Genomic DNA, 16,055 nt, shown 5'->3' with positions numbered 1-16,055 from the left:
GAATGAGTGAAATTCTCTTATTCATCAAAGAGAACTTTTGGTTCCTGTTTTTCTCTTGACCAAAAGTTCTGCCTTTGGTTTACAATTAGGATTGGTCCAGAGTGAAGCACATCCTGCAGAAAAGTATGTGTGCAGTGATGCTGCGGGGTTTGGCTTGTCTGGGTTTTGCTTTTTAATTAACTAGTGGTTTCTGTAAAGAGAACAACCCTGGGTTCATCCCAGGTAGGCCACGATAGGTAGGGAAGAGTGAGAGTGTGTGCCTATCAGTGGGATTTGCGTCAAGTGTTTCCTGGCCCTGCTTTGGAATGTACCCAGCCTGGCATCTCTGCTTCTTCTCACAAAAGAACAATTTCTTAACTATGGCAAAGTTTCCTAAGCGGTGAGAACTTTACTCTATATCTGAAAATCTGGTTTAATCATCCTTAAAAAAAATAAAAGTTTCCTCTTTTTTTTTTTTTTATTTTTTTTTATTATGTCTAGACTGTCACAGGGCCTAGTTTGGCAGAGATGTCTCCCCTGGCCAACCTCCTCACACTAGGGGACAACAGGCTCTGAGTGATTGTGAACAGCACTGTCCCCTTTCCACTCGTGCCAGTGTGTCCCAGGCATTGCTCACCCTCATTGAAGTAGAGGTTCGACTCAGGAAAAGCCTCAGGGCTGAAAGATACACACGGTCCCCTGCTGGGGCCCTTCAGCCTGTACTGTGTGTTGAGATCTCGAGAGTCTGGTTAGCTTACAGTTCAGATTCCAAAGCTATGGAGATGGGGTAGGAGGACAAGGTTCCAGAGCGGAGGTTTGCCATTGTGGTTGGCTGTGGACCACCTTGAACAGCAAGACCTCCATGGTTCCCAAACGTCTGTGGACAGGAACGGTCGGAGTGTCATCCCAGTGCTGGTGACTGAAAAATAGCTACGGCCGTCTGTATGGCGTTCTGCGAGAACAGCCATTTTGCCTTGGAAGCAGAAGCAAACATCTTACGTTTCTCTGTTGCTTACATTTGTTTCTGCTGGCAAGGGAGGGCCCTGCCTGGCACCTTGCAGTATAGAGTGTGGCACCCGTAAATCCTTTAGATACCAGGGTACTCTGATACCACAGATGAAGAAACTGAGGCCAAGAGGTTATTCTGTTGGTTCCTGTCATCTGGCAAGTTGCCAGCAGAGTCGAGCCTTGAACTTCACGGTGCCTCTCGTTCAGCCAGTGTGAGTCCCATGCCTGAAGCGGAGGAGGGCAGCTGCGGTGTCCACTGGCCTTGAGGTCCCAAGCTGCTCTGTTTGCTTCTACTGCATACCGATTCTAGCAGCAGGATAGGAATGTGGCCACTGGGGACAGTGACAGTGTGCATGGGCCGGCACAATCTATTTTTATCTCTCTGGTCGGTTGCTGTTTAGCAGCTGTAGAAGGTAAAGGTTACTTTTCTGCTTATCACATAGGGCACACAGGATGCTGTCAATAAGACCTTGGCCTCCCCTCCACATGATCGCCCAGGAGAGTGAGCAGCTGCGTTCAGTATCGCAGCGACTAGGTCACGAGGGTTGGAAAGAACTGTAGACTGTGAGCTGGAGGTTTTGCTTCTAGAACCAGATGGTTTTCAGTGTTATCTTGAGTAATCTAAGCCCCTTATCCCAGTGAGGTCACTTTGCTAATGCCGATTATTTTTAGAATTTCTCTATTACCCTGGAACAGGCAGATGTTTGGTGACTAAGCTACAGTGCTGAGGATCTCCACTGAGGAAAATAGCTGTCCCTAACAGCCGAGGCTGGTGCTAAGATTTCAAGTGCTAGATGAAAAGGCTCTTACAACAGGGCTGGCATTGGCAAGCTCTGGAGATGGCAGTTGCCATGTCCCCAATTCTTCTCATAGCTCTACCAGAAGGTACCGAGTCTGGCATGGTAAGAGGACCATGTGAGGTTGGAAGAGTCATGAGGGAAGAGATCACCTTGGGACAAGATGGAAACTCCTAGATCACTTTGGTAGGCCCAGGTCCTGGTGCGGATCTGTAGTTTGGGGACCTGGGGGACCTCTTGCCTGGATCATTAGAGCTACATCATGACTCCTGCCTCAGCTGGGGCGTGCATTTTAACATCTAAGCCCGGAAGACAGCAGGGCCCAGAGTATGCGGTCCTGATTAATTATTCTGGGGCTTCTCTGTCTCGCCAGGTGCTGTATAAACACTACTTACGTTGTGTTCTTTTCTTTCATCACAGAGCAGCAAAAGCGACTCAGTAGTCTTTCAGGTAGGTGAGCAATCTATTTATTTACCTGCTGACTTCTGATCCTGTTCCGGCCGTGTCCAGTCAACACTGTCTTCTGAATTTCCCTGTGTGTTGATTGACAGACCACAGGGGTAATGGAAATAGGAATAGTTTCTATACCCTGGAGCAGATATACCCATGAACCACAATAGTAAATGTGCCTTGAAGAACTGTGGCCTGTACCCAGATGGTCAGGCCAGACAATCTGTGCACTGACCAGAGGGGCTTTGTGGAGGCAGACTTATGGAAGGCCTCTGAAGAGCACCTGGTTGCTCTGTCTCAGATGAATCAGGTGTTGGGAGATGTGGGAAGTTCTTCCCTTTTGGGTGACTGCCAGTAGATGGATGACCCTGGGTGGCAGGTCTAAGTGAGAGCCCCTAGACCCACACAGTGCTTGAAGCTGCCGGCTGAACTTGAGCTGGCGTCAGTACCTCCTGGAAAGCGTGTTGAGACTCAAGAGGGTCAGATTCGGTGGACAAGGATGACATTTTTGGATCCCAATGGTCTGTGTAGCTCATGGGAGATTCTGCGAATGAGTGGCTGTTCCCTGAGTGCTGTGCCAAGCGCGTAGTAGATGTGAGGCACCATTGTCTCTAGGTGCTTGCGTTGAGTCTGGTCTATTACTGAGTTCTACTCTTGTGCCCAGTGCAGAGTCAGCCTCTGGGGCTGCAGAAGGGAGCCATGGTGCCCGTCAGTAACTAATGGTGTGGCACGATGGCTTGCCGCTGTTCTTTGGTCGTGGGCACCTTGGGAGGATCTAATGAAGGCAGTTGATTCACTCTCCTGACAAAGCCAGTGTGCACGCAGGGCACATGGAGCAAGGGCTCAATGAGCTCTGGCATTAAGAACCCCTGATCCCCTGAGTAACAGAAGCCACCAGTCTCTGAGCAGCTGCTACATGGCTTCTGCATGACTTTAGCATACCGCTGCTCTTGTGATTTGGGCAGAGCCTGAGTTGGGAGGACATGGGGTTCTCATAGCCTCTCAACTTTATCAGGACTTGGCTGGAGGACCAGGACAGGCTGTGGTTAAGCCCAAGGTGCCCTTCACAGCCCTTCTCTGAGTCATTAGGTTCCAGCCCACTTTCCACTGGCCAGCCCAGGTGGCTGTGGTCTCACACACACACACACACACACACACTGGTGGGGGTAGGAAAAGGAGACATTTATGTTAGGAACCCCAGAGTTTGTTTTTTGTCTCCCCTCATATAAATATTTGTTCACTTCTCTTACCTGTGGAATGCTAATTCTTAGTCCTGCCTCCAGGTGCTGTTTTGTATGGCTGAATGAGGGGGATGCTACCCTCACTGGAAAGGACCAGTGAGGGCCAGGCTTCTCTGCTGTGCAGGCAGGGTTTTCATATAATGCCTCTGCAGTCCATGAGTTTGAGAACAGATCGCTAGTGTCCAGAAGTTTCCTAGAATGTCACTCTCTAGTGGCTCTGTGTTAAAGTGACCATCTCCCTCTCACGCATAGGTTAGACACCTAAGGACAGGCAGTCTCCTTCCCCTCAGTACACTTGGAGCAAACTTCTGTGGGTTCAGCACTCAGTAAGAGAGTATTCGGTTTTCCATTGCTATTACCAAGTACCTGGCAGAACAGCTTAGAGGAGGGAAGTTGGTTGGAGGGGATTCAGCCTGTCAGGGCAAGGAGGGCCTGGTGGAAAACAGGAAGCAGTGAGAAACAGCAGCAGGAAGGGGCCAGGATAAGATGATGCCCCAGAGATAGGCTTCTTCAAGCAGATGTCATCTTCCACAGCCTCCCAATGGTAAATCTTGAGTTCACGGATGGATTTAACCATTGACAGTGCAGAGTTCCCACAGTTTAATCATCTCTGGAAATACCCTCACTGTCATATCCAGAGGTATGCTTCACTAACATCTTAGGTGTTTCTTAGTTCTCAAGCAGACAGTGAAGATGAGCCCTCCTGGAGAGTTATCTGGGGATGGAGCCCACATGTAGTTTGGCTTTGTTTGATTTGTGGTCCCCTTGGTAAGAGACTACAGGGACTGCACAGGGAGGGTGTAGCAAGGCTACTGTCCTTCCCCAGGGAAATATAAGCATTGCTTTAGACTGTCACAAAGGTTTGGATACACAGGAAGTCTGCTCCTCCTCCTGAGAGAGCCCCATTTGAGGTTGTCATTATTTTGTTTAGTGATTCAAGACTTTTAAACTTATTTATTTTTACTTTGCATGTATAAGCATTTGCACGCATGACTGTATGAGTATTGTGTGTGTGTGCGCGTGTGCGCACTTGGTGCCCGTGGAGACTAAAAGAATCTCTTGGAACTGGAGTTAAAGGTGGTTATGAGCTACGACGTGGATGCTGTGTCCTCTTCAAGAGGGGAAAGTACTGTTAGTCACTGAGCCATCTCTCTACCCCCCAACTTGGGACCTTTTGAAGCACATTATAAAACTAGAAAGAAACAGATATGATACAGATATCAGAGTATGATATAAAGTTGTAACAGCAATACAATGTTATGTGGCTTATGTGGAGCAGTTACGTATTACTTTAGGTTTTTAACCATATCAAATAACATTCTCCCCCCCCCCCCTTTTTGGTGTCTGAGCCCTCCATATACCAGAATCCCGTGATCTTAAGTTTCTAAAGTTTAAAGGTTTTTATAAAGGGGCTGATGGGCTGAGTGTTAGCAATTATTAGAACCACTTGCCCTAATCTTTTTTTTTTTTTTAAGAATTATTTGACCCAGAAACATCGAACATGCCTGTAGTCCTCATAGTTCTACATACCAAACAAGGTGGGGTTTAGAGTCAGCTGGCGTTACAAGGATACTTAGGAACCAGTCTGCTCTCGTAGATGGAGCAAGGCTTTAAGAGGCTTGCCTGGAGTCAGGGCTGAGTGGCTCTCCTGAGTAGACTGTTAGAAAACCCGAGCTTGCTGCCTTCACTGTTCCTTTGCCCCTCAGCCACGCCCTCACACGTGGGAGTCTCTGACATCATCACAGCTTTGCATGGAACCTCAGACCCTGCCTTCCTGCCAGACAGAGTGTGTTCCCTGTCTAGCGCTTTGCACTTCTTCTTAGTCAGGGAGTAATTACTAATTGCTGGACTGCTGAGGGAGAGGCACACTTCATTCTTGCTCAGGCTGTCTTGGCTTAAGCCCTTTCCCCTCCATCTTGCCCTTCAGTTACCATCTGACCCGCTCCTTCCTCTGTGTGGAGTTCACCTCTGCTTCTCTTTCATACACATATCCCTTTCTCTGCGGTCTGATACCTCCCTGTTGCCCTCTGGGACTGCTCCCTCTGAGCCCTTTGTCTCTTTCCTGTTGCTCAGGTGACTCCCACAGAGCTGCGGATTCTCTGCTTCTCTGCCTGTTTCCTTTGGCATCCTTCAGTGTGTGACTTCAGCCCTTGGCTCTGCTCTCACTTCCTTCTACCACAGAGATCTGCCGTCACTCTTGCGCTGGTGGCTGCAAACCTGCATCCTGCCAAGGCAACTCAGCTGGTTCCTGCAGCATCTCCTGGGTGTCTCTAGGGCTTTTGTTTGTTTGTTTGTTTTTGTTTTTTAGCTATAGGGTCTTCTTGTCTTATCAAAGAGTTAATGGAATGCCAAGCACATGATTAAGTCAGAAAAGTTCAAGGTGGCACCTAGTTAATGGTTCCTTGTGCCAGGACCGTCCTCCACTTTCTTTTCATCTGGTTGGCTCCTCTTAGACAAGCTGGCTCAGAACCTGAATTCTGCAGCTAAGCTGGGAAGTTAACTCCTCTGTCAGCCTAAGTATCCGAGGGGTTCACCTGCATCTCCACGTGCATAATGGCAGGCATCATACCTAGCAGGTCCTTAGGAAATGCCCCTTCAGTACCTGCATGGTCCGGTTTGGGAAAACAGACAATAATGATAATAGGCATGTAATCTGTAGACCACACCTGGTATGTTTGTTGGCTCTCTGTAAGTTCCTATCTAAAACAGGTTAAATAAACTGTAATGAGCACACAGCCATGTCTAGCTGTCTGAGTGCTTTGGCTTACAGCATCTCTGTGAGTTTGCCAAGGGAAATGTCTTTCCCATATTTTTCAGTGAGAGAACCAAGGCATGGGAAAGGTAAATGAAGAGAGTTAAGTGCGTCCCAAGACAAAAAAGGGAACTTTGTAATAACGCTTTATCCTCTTCTCAAGGTTTTACTTGCCCCCTTACCTTCCCAGAGGTCTACAGAGCAGTGTTCATACCTCTGCAGACTTCTCTTAAGGAGCCGGGTAACTAATACCAGATCCTCTGCAGGCCAAGTGGTCCGCGCTTACTCAGCTCAGCCATGGTAACACAAAAACATCCATAAAGAATGTGTGGACAAACCACCATGGCTGTGTTCCAGTAAAGTTTTACTTATAAAGGCAGGTGGCCAGCAGTGGGCTGGACTTTGCTGACCCTTGCCCTACGTGGGGTTGGTGCCAATGGGCAGTTAGCAAACACCCCTTTTCCCTAGCTGGATTGCTGGAGAGGAATTTTGCTTTGGAGTTTCAGCTTGTGATTGTTTGTCATTTCCAGATCCTGCCTCAGAGAGAAGAGCGGGTGAGCAGGACCCAGTACCAACCCCAGCAGAACTCACTTCGCCCGGCAGGGCTTCTGAGAGAAGGGCAAAGGATGCTAGCAGACGGGTGGTGAGGAGCACACAGGACCTGAGCGATGTGTCTACAGATGAAGTGGGCATCCCACTCCGGGTACGGATATGGACCGTTGTGTCCTCAGCAAGGGTGTGGCCTTCGTTATGCGTGTGAACCCCTTGGGACAGGAGGAGGTTACAGTGGCTTCGAGGAGAGGGTTTTCTCTCTGACAGCAGCACAAACTACACCCTGATGAGGGCGTCTACCAGGCCCCTGGCTGCAGAGGTATCTTTACTTTCCATTTGTAAAGCTGTTCTGTTCTTTTAAGAGAATAGACAGACACGTCAGTAGGCTAAGCCTCTGAAGAGCTCTGCTTTGTTCTCATTGTAATAACAGAGAGAGAGAACCTTTACCAAGAGTGATTTTTGCCACCTTTCCTGGGCATTATCTTCCATTGCCACTTGAGTGGTGGAAGCAATTATCATCCTTACGGGTTGCTGAATTGGTTAGCTTAGCCTCACTGTTACGAACACTCAGCACAGGCTACTTATGAAGTAAGGAGAGCCTTATGTGGGCTCACGGTTATGGAGGTTTGTGTCCAAAATTGAGACACCTGCTCTGCAGGACCCTCCGACAAGCGTAACACATTATGGCAAGAGCATTATGTCAAAGCGAGCGCTCAACTCAGTGCCTGGGTGGCATCCCAGATCCCTGTGAAGTCATCCTCAGTGCCCCGAGGGACCCACCACACACACACACACACACACACACACACACACACACACATACACACACTAGGTCCCACCTCCTAAAGGTCCGCAGCATCTCCCAGTGATGCCACCCTCGGAGACAAGCCATTAACTACAGAGAACAGACGTCGGAAACACAGCATCAGAAAGGCACTGACTGTGAGGGGTCCCATCATTTCCCAAGTTTTCACAGAGTGTGAGTGGCAGAGTGTCTCCAACCATTGTGCTAGTTGGATCTTCTACTTTTGTCTGACACCTCTCAACCTCAGACAATGCACTTTGACTTTTTCTACTTAATTTCTTCATCTATAAAATAGGAGTGATACTATTGGTCTTACTACCTTAATTATTTTCATTTTTGACAAAAAGGCCCAGCTTAAGGTAAGCATGAACTCTGGAGTTGGATGCCATACGTGTTCCATTTAAAAGCATATTATGCTCTAAGTTTGGCTTTATGCAAGGTGACTTACATACATTTGTACAGAATAATCCAGAAGGGGTGGGGATAGATTGTGGTAAGCAAGGATTTATTGCCTTGTGATTCTGGGAGGGCTTAACTTCTGTTTCCCAAAGTCTATGTGTGGAGAGAGATTGTCTCTAAAAGTGACATTTTAAGGAAGGAGGGACGCTGGGCTAGAGAGATGGCTCAGTGGTTAAGAACACTTTGTTAAGACTCAGTACCTACATTGGCTGGCTCTGATGCCCTCTGCTGGCCTCCACTGAAACTGCATGCACGTGGCGCACATAAACGCAGGCAAAGCATTCACATACATAAATTAAAAGTAAGTATATCTTTTTTTAAAAGAAAGGAGCCATGGACATAATTCAAATCTGCCTTTGACTGTTACATCCTTAGGCCAGTTATATTCGAGTCTCTTATGTCTCTGCTTTCTCAAAAGGTTTGCCTTTTAAGAAAATGATTAGCACTGCAGCCAGGGACGTATGTTGTGGAGCGTTGGCTGATCACGTGCAGGGCCCTGGGATCAATTCTAGTACATCCCTGTTTGATTTTTGACTTGGGGATCACAAACCTTTTGAAATGTGTTCAAGTTTTCATTGTTTTTACCCTTGTTTGTGTTTTTCCCCCCCCCTCTAGAATACCGAGCGATCGAAAGACTGGTACAAAACTATGTTTAAACAGATCCACAAACTGAACAGAGGTACCGCTTTTCATTTGTAGATGCTGTGGGATATTGTGGGAATTTATTGACTGTCGGTTGTGGGCCTGTGCTCCGCTGTTCACTTGTACTGGAGGAGCGAGGCTCCTGCAGTCGGATTATATTAGGTGCTGGCCTGCCTGATTCTAGCCATGTGCCTTCAGCGCACAGGTGGGAGGGTTGCGCCTGTGCCTGTCTCAGCTTTGAGGTCAGCTTGCAAGTCCTCCCTCCCAGCTACCGTGCAGTGTAGGAGGCTGAGCCTCACACTCCATCCCTGCTCCCTACCTATCTGCCTGGGGACAGACAGTTCCATCTCCCACCTGCTTACAGCTTTAGGTATACCTGGTGTCAGCCCTTGACTGCCTTGTGAGAAGGTCAAGTTGAGCAAAGCCCTAAACCCAGAGTTAAGAAAACCGTTCTCCCCTGGAGCCAGCCTCCAGGCACTTATGGGGATCTTCTGTCTTTCTATGTTGGCCCCGCTTCCGGTCCTCTGGAGGGTATTGTGGGTGTCCAAATGGGAAGGAACACCTTGTGAAGCACAGTGCACTGTGCATCTCTGAGGCTAACCTGGTGCCAAGTTAGCCTCCTTGGCTGGGAGTCAGAGTTTAGCAGGTAGAGAATCAGTCATGAGCTGACGTACCAGAGCTGCTCAGGTTGAAAGAGGTGCTTACAGATCAAGAGCCTATCCCCCCGCCCCCCCCCCCGCCCTAGCCCCCCTCAGCTTTCCGTGAACGAGCCAGCATGATGGCAGAAGTCCAGGCTACTGCTTTGGCAGGTCACAGCCCTACCAGCTCAGCACCCATCACTGCCTGTGCTGCCAGTTACCGGACAGGCAGGCGTGTCGCTGCACTGCAGGAAGGGTGCCACTCCTCCTGAGAGCAGAGATCCTGTCTTTATGCCCAAATCCAGTCTGGCCGCCTGCCATGAAGAAGAGGCATCCTGGTTAGTGTTCCCACCTAAGTCACAAATATCCAGCAGCACTGTTAATGAACTTCTGCTGGGTTCGGAATGCTGTACCCTGTTCCTAAACACTGAGTGTTTAGCATCTCTGAGTCAGGAGTAGATTTGCTAAGGTCCAGCGGATAAGCTCCATCCAGAATGGTGGTGGTGCTAAAGACTGGTTCTCCATAGTAAAATTCCCCGCATTTCTTGCAGCCCTCTGTGACTCCCCCCCCCCCCCCCCACCTTCAGACCTGCCTCTAGAAGGCTAACTGCAGGGCTGAGTGCATGCATATGCAGGGGCGAAGGCACCAAGACACCCCTAATCTTCTTGTGCTCTGCTTATTAACACAACTAAGTCACAGATTGTAAACAGAGCAGCCTAGGGGCACCCGAAAAACTTCAGATTCACTTGTTTGCCTTGATTCTAATCTAATCTGCTTGTACAAGACAGCCTTCGATTAAAATAAAGAATCACTTTAGGACAGTGTTTTCATTTCTCATATTTCATATCTCCAACCTAAAACTTGTGAAATTTGAAACTCTGTGTCAAGTGCTTCTTGTCCATTGGAGTTTGTTTCTGTATCATTCCCTTTGACGTGTCTTAATTCAGGCAAAAAGACTGGATTTTTAATTTCTCTCATCTCATTAGTGAAGCTTACTGTGCCCCAGAATTCAAGGAGCGTGAGTTGTGTGGGTTCTTACATGTTCATTCTCTCTATTTGTATCTTCTTTCTCTCTCACATCTGCTCCTCTGCCTAGACACTCCTGAGGAAAACCCTTATTTCCCTACGTACAAATTCCCCGAGCTTCCAGAAATCCTGCAGAATTCTGAAGGTACCATTAAGTTTAGACAGCGCATCTGTCGTCCTAGCGTTACATTAGCCCTTAGAGTTCCATTGTAGGCGTACGGTCTGGCTTTTAGATTTTTGTTTCAGTAGTCGTTTCAGACAGTGAGCAGTTTTTTTTGTTTTACTCATTTGCATGGAGTGCTGTATTAAAATAACTAAGTTCTCTCTAATTCATTAATCCAAGTGTGATGCCCTCGTGCTTTAATAATAACACTAAAATAGATAATCATTGGAAGGTGTCAGCGGGGGGTTAAGCGGTTCCTCCGCTCAGTGGTGGGTAGCTTCAATCCACTGCCTTTCTCTGCTGCAGAGGACAGCTCTTACACTCCTACCTACCAGTTTCCTGCATCTACGCCTAGTCCTAAGTCAGAAGGTAACTACAGGAAAATGGTGTGCCGTTTCTCTCTCACCTTGGGGTTTTTGCTAGCAGCTAAAAAAGCTCCCTCTTCATCGGCCTCCCTTTTAACCTTTTGTGATGTTGTCTCAGTCCTTGCTAGCTGCCTCTCCGTGTGGCATTTTATTCCCTGCCCCTGTAGGGTTTACATGGCTTAAGGCTATCTTTACAGCTTTCTTAGGATCTGGATGTGTGGCTCTGGGAAAAGCTGCTTGTACCTGGGGTGTTACCTAGAGTACTGATGGCTAGGCAGTGACTTCCTGAAGCTGAGGAGGGAGACCCGCTAGCAATCAACAGTAGATGCTTAGCAGTGTCCCACACTGCACCTGGTGGTCACTGGGTTCCTCGTGTCATGAGTTCTCAGGGTGTCTCTTTTTGACTGGGAATTCCTGAAGAGGGATGCATATGTTTAAGCATCAGTCTTGGTAAGCTATGTCTTGAAAAGAAGATTTGGACCAAGCTAGGAAACATTTCATGGAAGTGCTAGATGGGAATTTGACCTGATACGGAGAACAGATATTCCTGTGTACTGGAGATAATCTATTTTGGGGGGCTGGTAGTGTGTGTGGAGGTGGGGGGTACAGGTGTCAAAGACAGTTGTAAAAAGTGAGTGAGGAAAATCATCTTGGGAGAAATCCTGCCTCTCCCATGGGATTGGAAGATGGCCTGACGTCTGTCTGGCTTCCTTCATCTGCTTGGCTGTGATCTCAAGGCAGGGTTTGATGACTGGCTATCAAGCTCTTAGATCATTGGTCAGTACACCTGACAACTCCGCTGACAGTAGCATCTGCTTTCTGTTATGTGTGAAGTCTGGCACAAGAGGAGGTAGGGCTGTTTTGCCTAGAGACATAATCAGTAAGAGATGGCAGGACAGCTTGTCACACCTATTTAGAAGTGGATATGTATGTGGATATGTGTGTCTATGCATACACAGGCTATTTTCAGAGACTGAAAAAGAAAAAAAAATGTCCTTAAAGAATAGAAACTAAAAAAAAAAAATAAGTTCAAACATAAAAAATTTCATAATAATGAAGGTAATTAGACTTCAACACAAGTTTCAAAGAAGTTATCTTCCCTAGAGATCTTTTTAAAATAGGGTAGATCTATCTCACGCCCCCATCCTGCCTAGATGACATGTCTAGCATATTGCTGATGTATTTAATTAGATAAAGTCTTTTTACAAATGTGAAAAACATGTGAGAACATCTTTAAAAATTGCTAGCCTTAAAACAATTTTTTTTTTTTTAACGTTCAAGAGGTGTTCTGGCTTTCTAAATCCGGGGTTTTGATGGTGTTTGAGCAGCAATAGCCATGTCTGTGAGCACCTACAGCCCTCCTTAGCTCTGGCCATGAGGCCATTCCTCACAGACAGCTTCGGGCTCTCTGCTGGGTACTCACAGGCACTGGAAAATAGAGATGGTAGAGATACATGCCTGTAATCCCAGTGCTCAGGAGGCTGAGGCAGGAGGATTACTGTGAATTAAATACTGAATTGGGCTATATAGTAAGTTCTAGACTAGCCAGGGCCACATAGTGAGACCCTTCAACAGGAAGGTAGGGAAAGAGGGATGGAGGAGAGGAGGGAGAGTTTGTCTGAGGGAGAATCTAGAAATTGGAGCTATAGGTCCCATAGGGGGGAATCTTGCTAATGCTACTGTTGATTCATGGTCTTGTAGTTTATAGTTTGGAAGTAGGATTGTCTGGAAGAAGCCTATTCAAGCCTGCCTGAGGGCTAGAGCATTTTTCTAAATTGTAGTTGTTGATGCAGTATTTTTTTTTTAAGATGATACTTATAAGTGGCTCCAAGCCGAATGTCCTGAGCTGCAGGGGCCCTGTGAGCATGTGTTTATACTGGCTGAGAAACCTTTCATTTCCATGAGTTGATAAGTAAACTTCTGGCCAGATGCTGGAAGATAAACAGGATGACCACGTCTTAATGAGGCTTACATGTACTTTGAGGGGGATCAAAGCCCTGTAAGTTACAGCAAGGAGCAATCTGCACATGGCATAGTCCTTAAGAGAGCTTGGTGCTGGCCCGCACCCCCACACTACTCCCCTCTGAAAGACAGCCTTCCTGCTGCCTCAAGTTCTGCTTCAAGATTGCCATGCTGCAGAGGGGGTGGCCTGTCACTCACTGAGCTTCCAGCCTTACCAGAGCTGCTTAACTCCCTCTTCATCCGAGATAGTTTTAAGCTTCTTCAGGTGCATACATATCAAACATTTACTGATAATAAGTCATAAAGAAATTCATTCTAAAATAATCCTTCGGTGTACATGCACTTTTACCGTTTATTAAAGATTAAAACTTTTTTGTGTACAAATAAGAAAGGTGCTTATTTCTATTATCTATCTATCTATCTATCTATCTATCTATCTATCTATCTATCTATCGTCTGTCTGTCTATCTATCTATCTATCTACCTATTGTTTTATCTATTTACTTATTTATTGGCAGAGTCTCACTGTGTAGCCCTGGCTGGTCTAAAACTTGTTATGTAGATCAGGTTGGGCCCCAAACTCACAAAGATCTGCCTGTGTCTACCTCTCGAGTACTGGGATTCAAGGAGTACACCTCCATGCCCAGCACTCGTTTATTTTGTCACAGAGAGTTGAATCTTAGCTGAATTATTTGATACTAAAAACCATAAGCTATCTTCGGTGTTTCTCAGAGTTGATCAGTATTTTTGACTTTATAGTAATAAAGGCAGAGGATGGAACTTCCCATAAATAAGTAGTCCGAAACAGCAGAAATTGGAGAAAATTCTGTCATGAGCTCAAGCCATTTAACATTTTTTTAAAAATGAAACTCAAGACAGCAACTCAATATTCTAACATAATACAACTCAATATTCTAACATAATACAACCCAAAGACAGATGAACTTGACGCTTAAATGCTGAAGAGTCATGATAGGAAAGTCTTTAAGGTATGACTAAGCCATGTAAATCTATAAAGAGCAGAAAACTTTCCCTGTACAGTCAAACAGTACAGTTCAGTCTGAGCTGGGTTTTTCAGGCCACCTTGGGGTTGGGTTACAGTATGGCGGCATACACAGTATACATACATGTTGTGTGTTCAGAACCAGTCTGGTGTGTGGTGAGTGCCAGAAAGGCCTTAGATTTGTTACTTTTGACTTTGAATTAGCTTTCAATCATCCCATGTTTTAAAACGTCTTTTCCAAAGTTTTCATAGCCCCCCTCGCTCAGTTAAGTGGTCCCAAGACACAGTTTTTAGAAACTGTTGCTGTACAGTATGAGGCTCTGTGCCGAGCACATCAACCATGGTTTTTCTCATTCTCATCCTCACCAGAGGAGTCTAAAGAAGTTTGGGAAGGAGTGTGTGTGTGTGTGTGTGTGTGTGTGTGCACTCGCAGCAGAGTCACACAGGAAGTGGGAGAGTCGGGATTATTCAAGCCTGGATCTTTGGGTTGCCGAACGGGGGAGCCTTTGTTCTGCTGATCCTCTTCGTGATAGACCTTGTGCCTGTGGTTGTCTCCTCCTTGCCAAGAGCTCTCTAATAACTCATGGTAGCTTCTCCTGAGTCAGTCCTGTCTTAGGCTGCTGAGCCAATATCTCTTAGGATCTGTCTGGGGACATGTGGTTAGGAAAAGCTCCCCAAGTGGTATGACCATGACACTGGAATGGCGCGATACCACCAGGACCAAGGTCCTTGCCAAGATGCAATCTGGCCGTTTGGACGTAGGGCTGGAAAAAGGAAGGCAGACTCAAAGCTCTAGCCTTGTAAGGACAGCGGACTTGGCATATGTAATATCAAGAAAACAAGATGCTTTTACACAATGCCCCAGAATCTACAGCAGAGCCAAGTAGCTGATAGGCTACTTCATGATCCATGGCCTGAACCACACTGGAGTAAAGGGCTCTTGCCAGAGGGGAAGTCAGAGAGCAGCTTTCCTGCTGGTTCGCGACCTCCGCTAGCACCGTTTCTGGCTGGAGGTTGAGACCCACCAAGCTCTGTGGCTGTGACTCATGGTGCCACTTCTAAGCATCTCTGGGTTGTGTCACAGGGTTGTGGTGTCTTGTGTTCTCCTTCCTGCTCCAGCTTGCCCTAAGGCAAGGCTTGTTGAAGGCGGGTTTTCTCAGGCACAGATAGAGTTGAGTGAAAATAACTCTCCTAGCTGTGCAGGGTTTCTAAGAATAGCCTTATTTTGCTCGAGTTCTAGTAAGTTGTTCTGTTGTGGCCGAGAGGAGATGCTTGGCTCCCTTGTGCCTCCTGCCCCAAACTTTTGATGGTCCTGCCCAGGGGGAGGGGCCGAGTGAGTGGCTTGCAGCAGTCACCTTTGCTCTCCTTAAGTGAGCTGCCCAGAAGGTCTCCGCCCAGCATGTGCAAAAGTCTTTGGTCTGCAGGATAGCTAGGAACTGAAGTATTGATCGCCTTCCCACTCAGGACTCAGAAGGCTGAATGAAGATGGGATTGGTGAGCCTTCTCTAGCCTGTGGGTCCCTCTAGGCTTCTGGTCCCTCTCCCCTTGGGTCCCTATAGACTGTCTCCCTTACTTCCTTTCTCACTTCACCAGCTTTTCTAAGGAGTATGTCTTCTGCAGCCACTCTGCACCCTCCTGTGGCCTTTGTTTTCTGTCCCTTAGTATTCTATAGTCTTTAACCAAAGCACACATAACCTATTACTCTTCTCCCGGCCCCTGAGGCTTGGCATCCTTGTCCTCCCTTATCCTTCTTTGCTTTTTCTTTGCCACCCCAGACTCTGCCTTTTTGTTTTGGAGCCGGGTGGGGGGGTGGGGGGGGTTGTGACTCCCATCATATATCCTTGCTTTTGCATGAATAATGCGTAAGAAGGAATTGTGTTGGATAACGGAATAAGATCATGTTTAAGTGAGCCGTCATTATTACACACACACACACAAAATCATTTTGGGTTTCAAGGCCTAAGAATGGCACACAGTTCGTGGCTCTGTGGATGCTGCTTTGGGCTGAGCCTTCCATGTTGTCAGTTATGTAGCATTTTAAACGGTTTTGATGAGCACTCTCTCAGGCTGACTTTCAGAATTGTGTAAGTTCTAAAGAGTAACAGCAAAATCAACCCGGAGGAAGTTTTTTAGAAATTCATTTAGTGTTGTTCTTGTGTTTGAGAAGGCAGCCATGCAGTTCCTATTAGCCCTGGGGCTGGCTATTCTGCTC

At 47.0% G+C, this 16,055-nt stretch overlaps 1 protein-coding gene across 54 annotated transcripts in view; it reads left to right on the top strand.

Moving 5' to 3' along the window:
- The window catches only part of Sorbs1 (sorbin and SH3 domain containing 1), a 221,916-nt gene that overhangs the window by 142,032 nt on the left and 63,829 nt on the right, over window positions 1-16,055 (top strand). For 37 of the 54 annotated variants that reach the window (XM_017318097.2, XM_030250824.1, XM_030250822.1 and 34 more), the window contains 3 exons: window positions 2,205-2,234; window positions 6,758-6,930; window positions 8,659-8,722. In XM_017318097.2, coding sequence (XP_017173586.1) covers window positions 2,205-2,234; window positions 6,758-6,930; window positions 8,659-8,722 — 267 coding nt within the window. Of the gene's footprint in view, window positions 1-2,204; window positions 2,235-6,757; window positions 6,931-8,658; window positions 8,723-10,420; window positions 10,496-10,819; window positions 10,883-16,055 lie in introns of all 54 variants that reach the window. The other 17 variants (XM_030250827.1, XM_030250826.1, XM_017318096.2 and 14 more) reach the window with 2 other exon arrangements.

Source organism: Mus musculus, chromosome 19, assembly GCF_000001635.26.
Source record: "Mus musculus strain C57BL/6J chromosome 19, GRCm38.p6 C57BL/6J".
In the NCBI taxonomy this organism is placed as follows: domain Eukaryota; kingdom Metazoa; phylum Chordata; class Mammalia; order Rodentia; family Muridae; genus Mus; species Mus musculus.
This window is presented reverse-complemented; position numbering and strand designations above follow the sequence as displayed.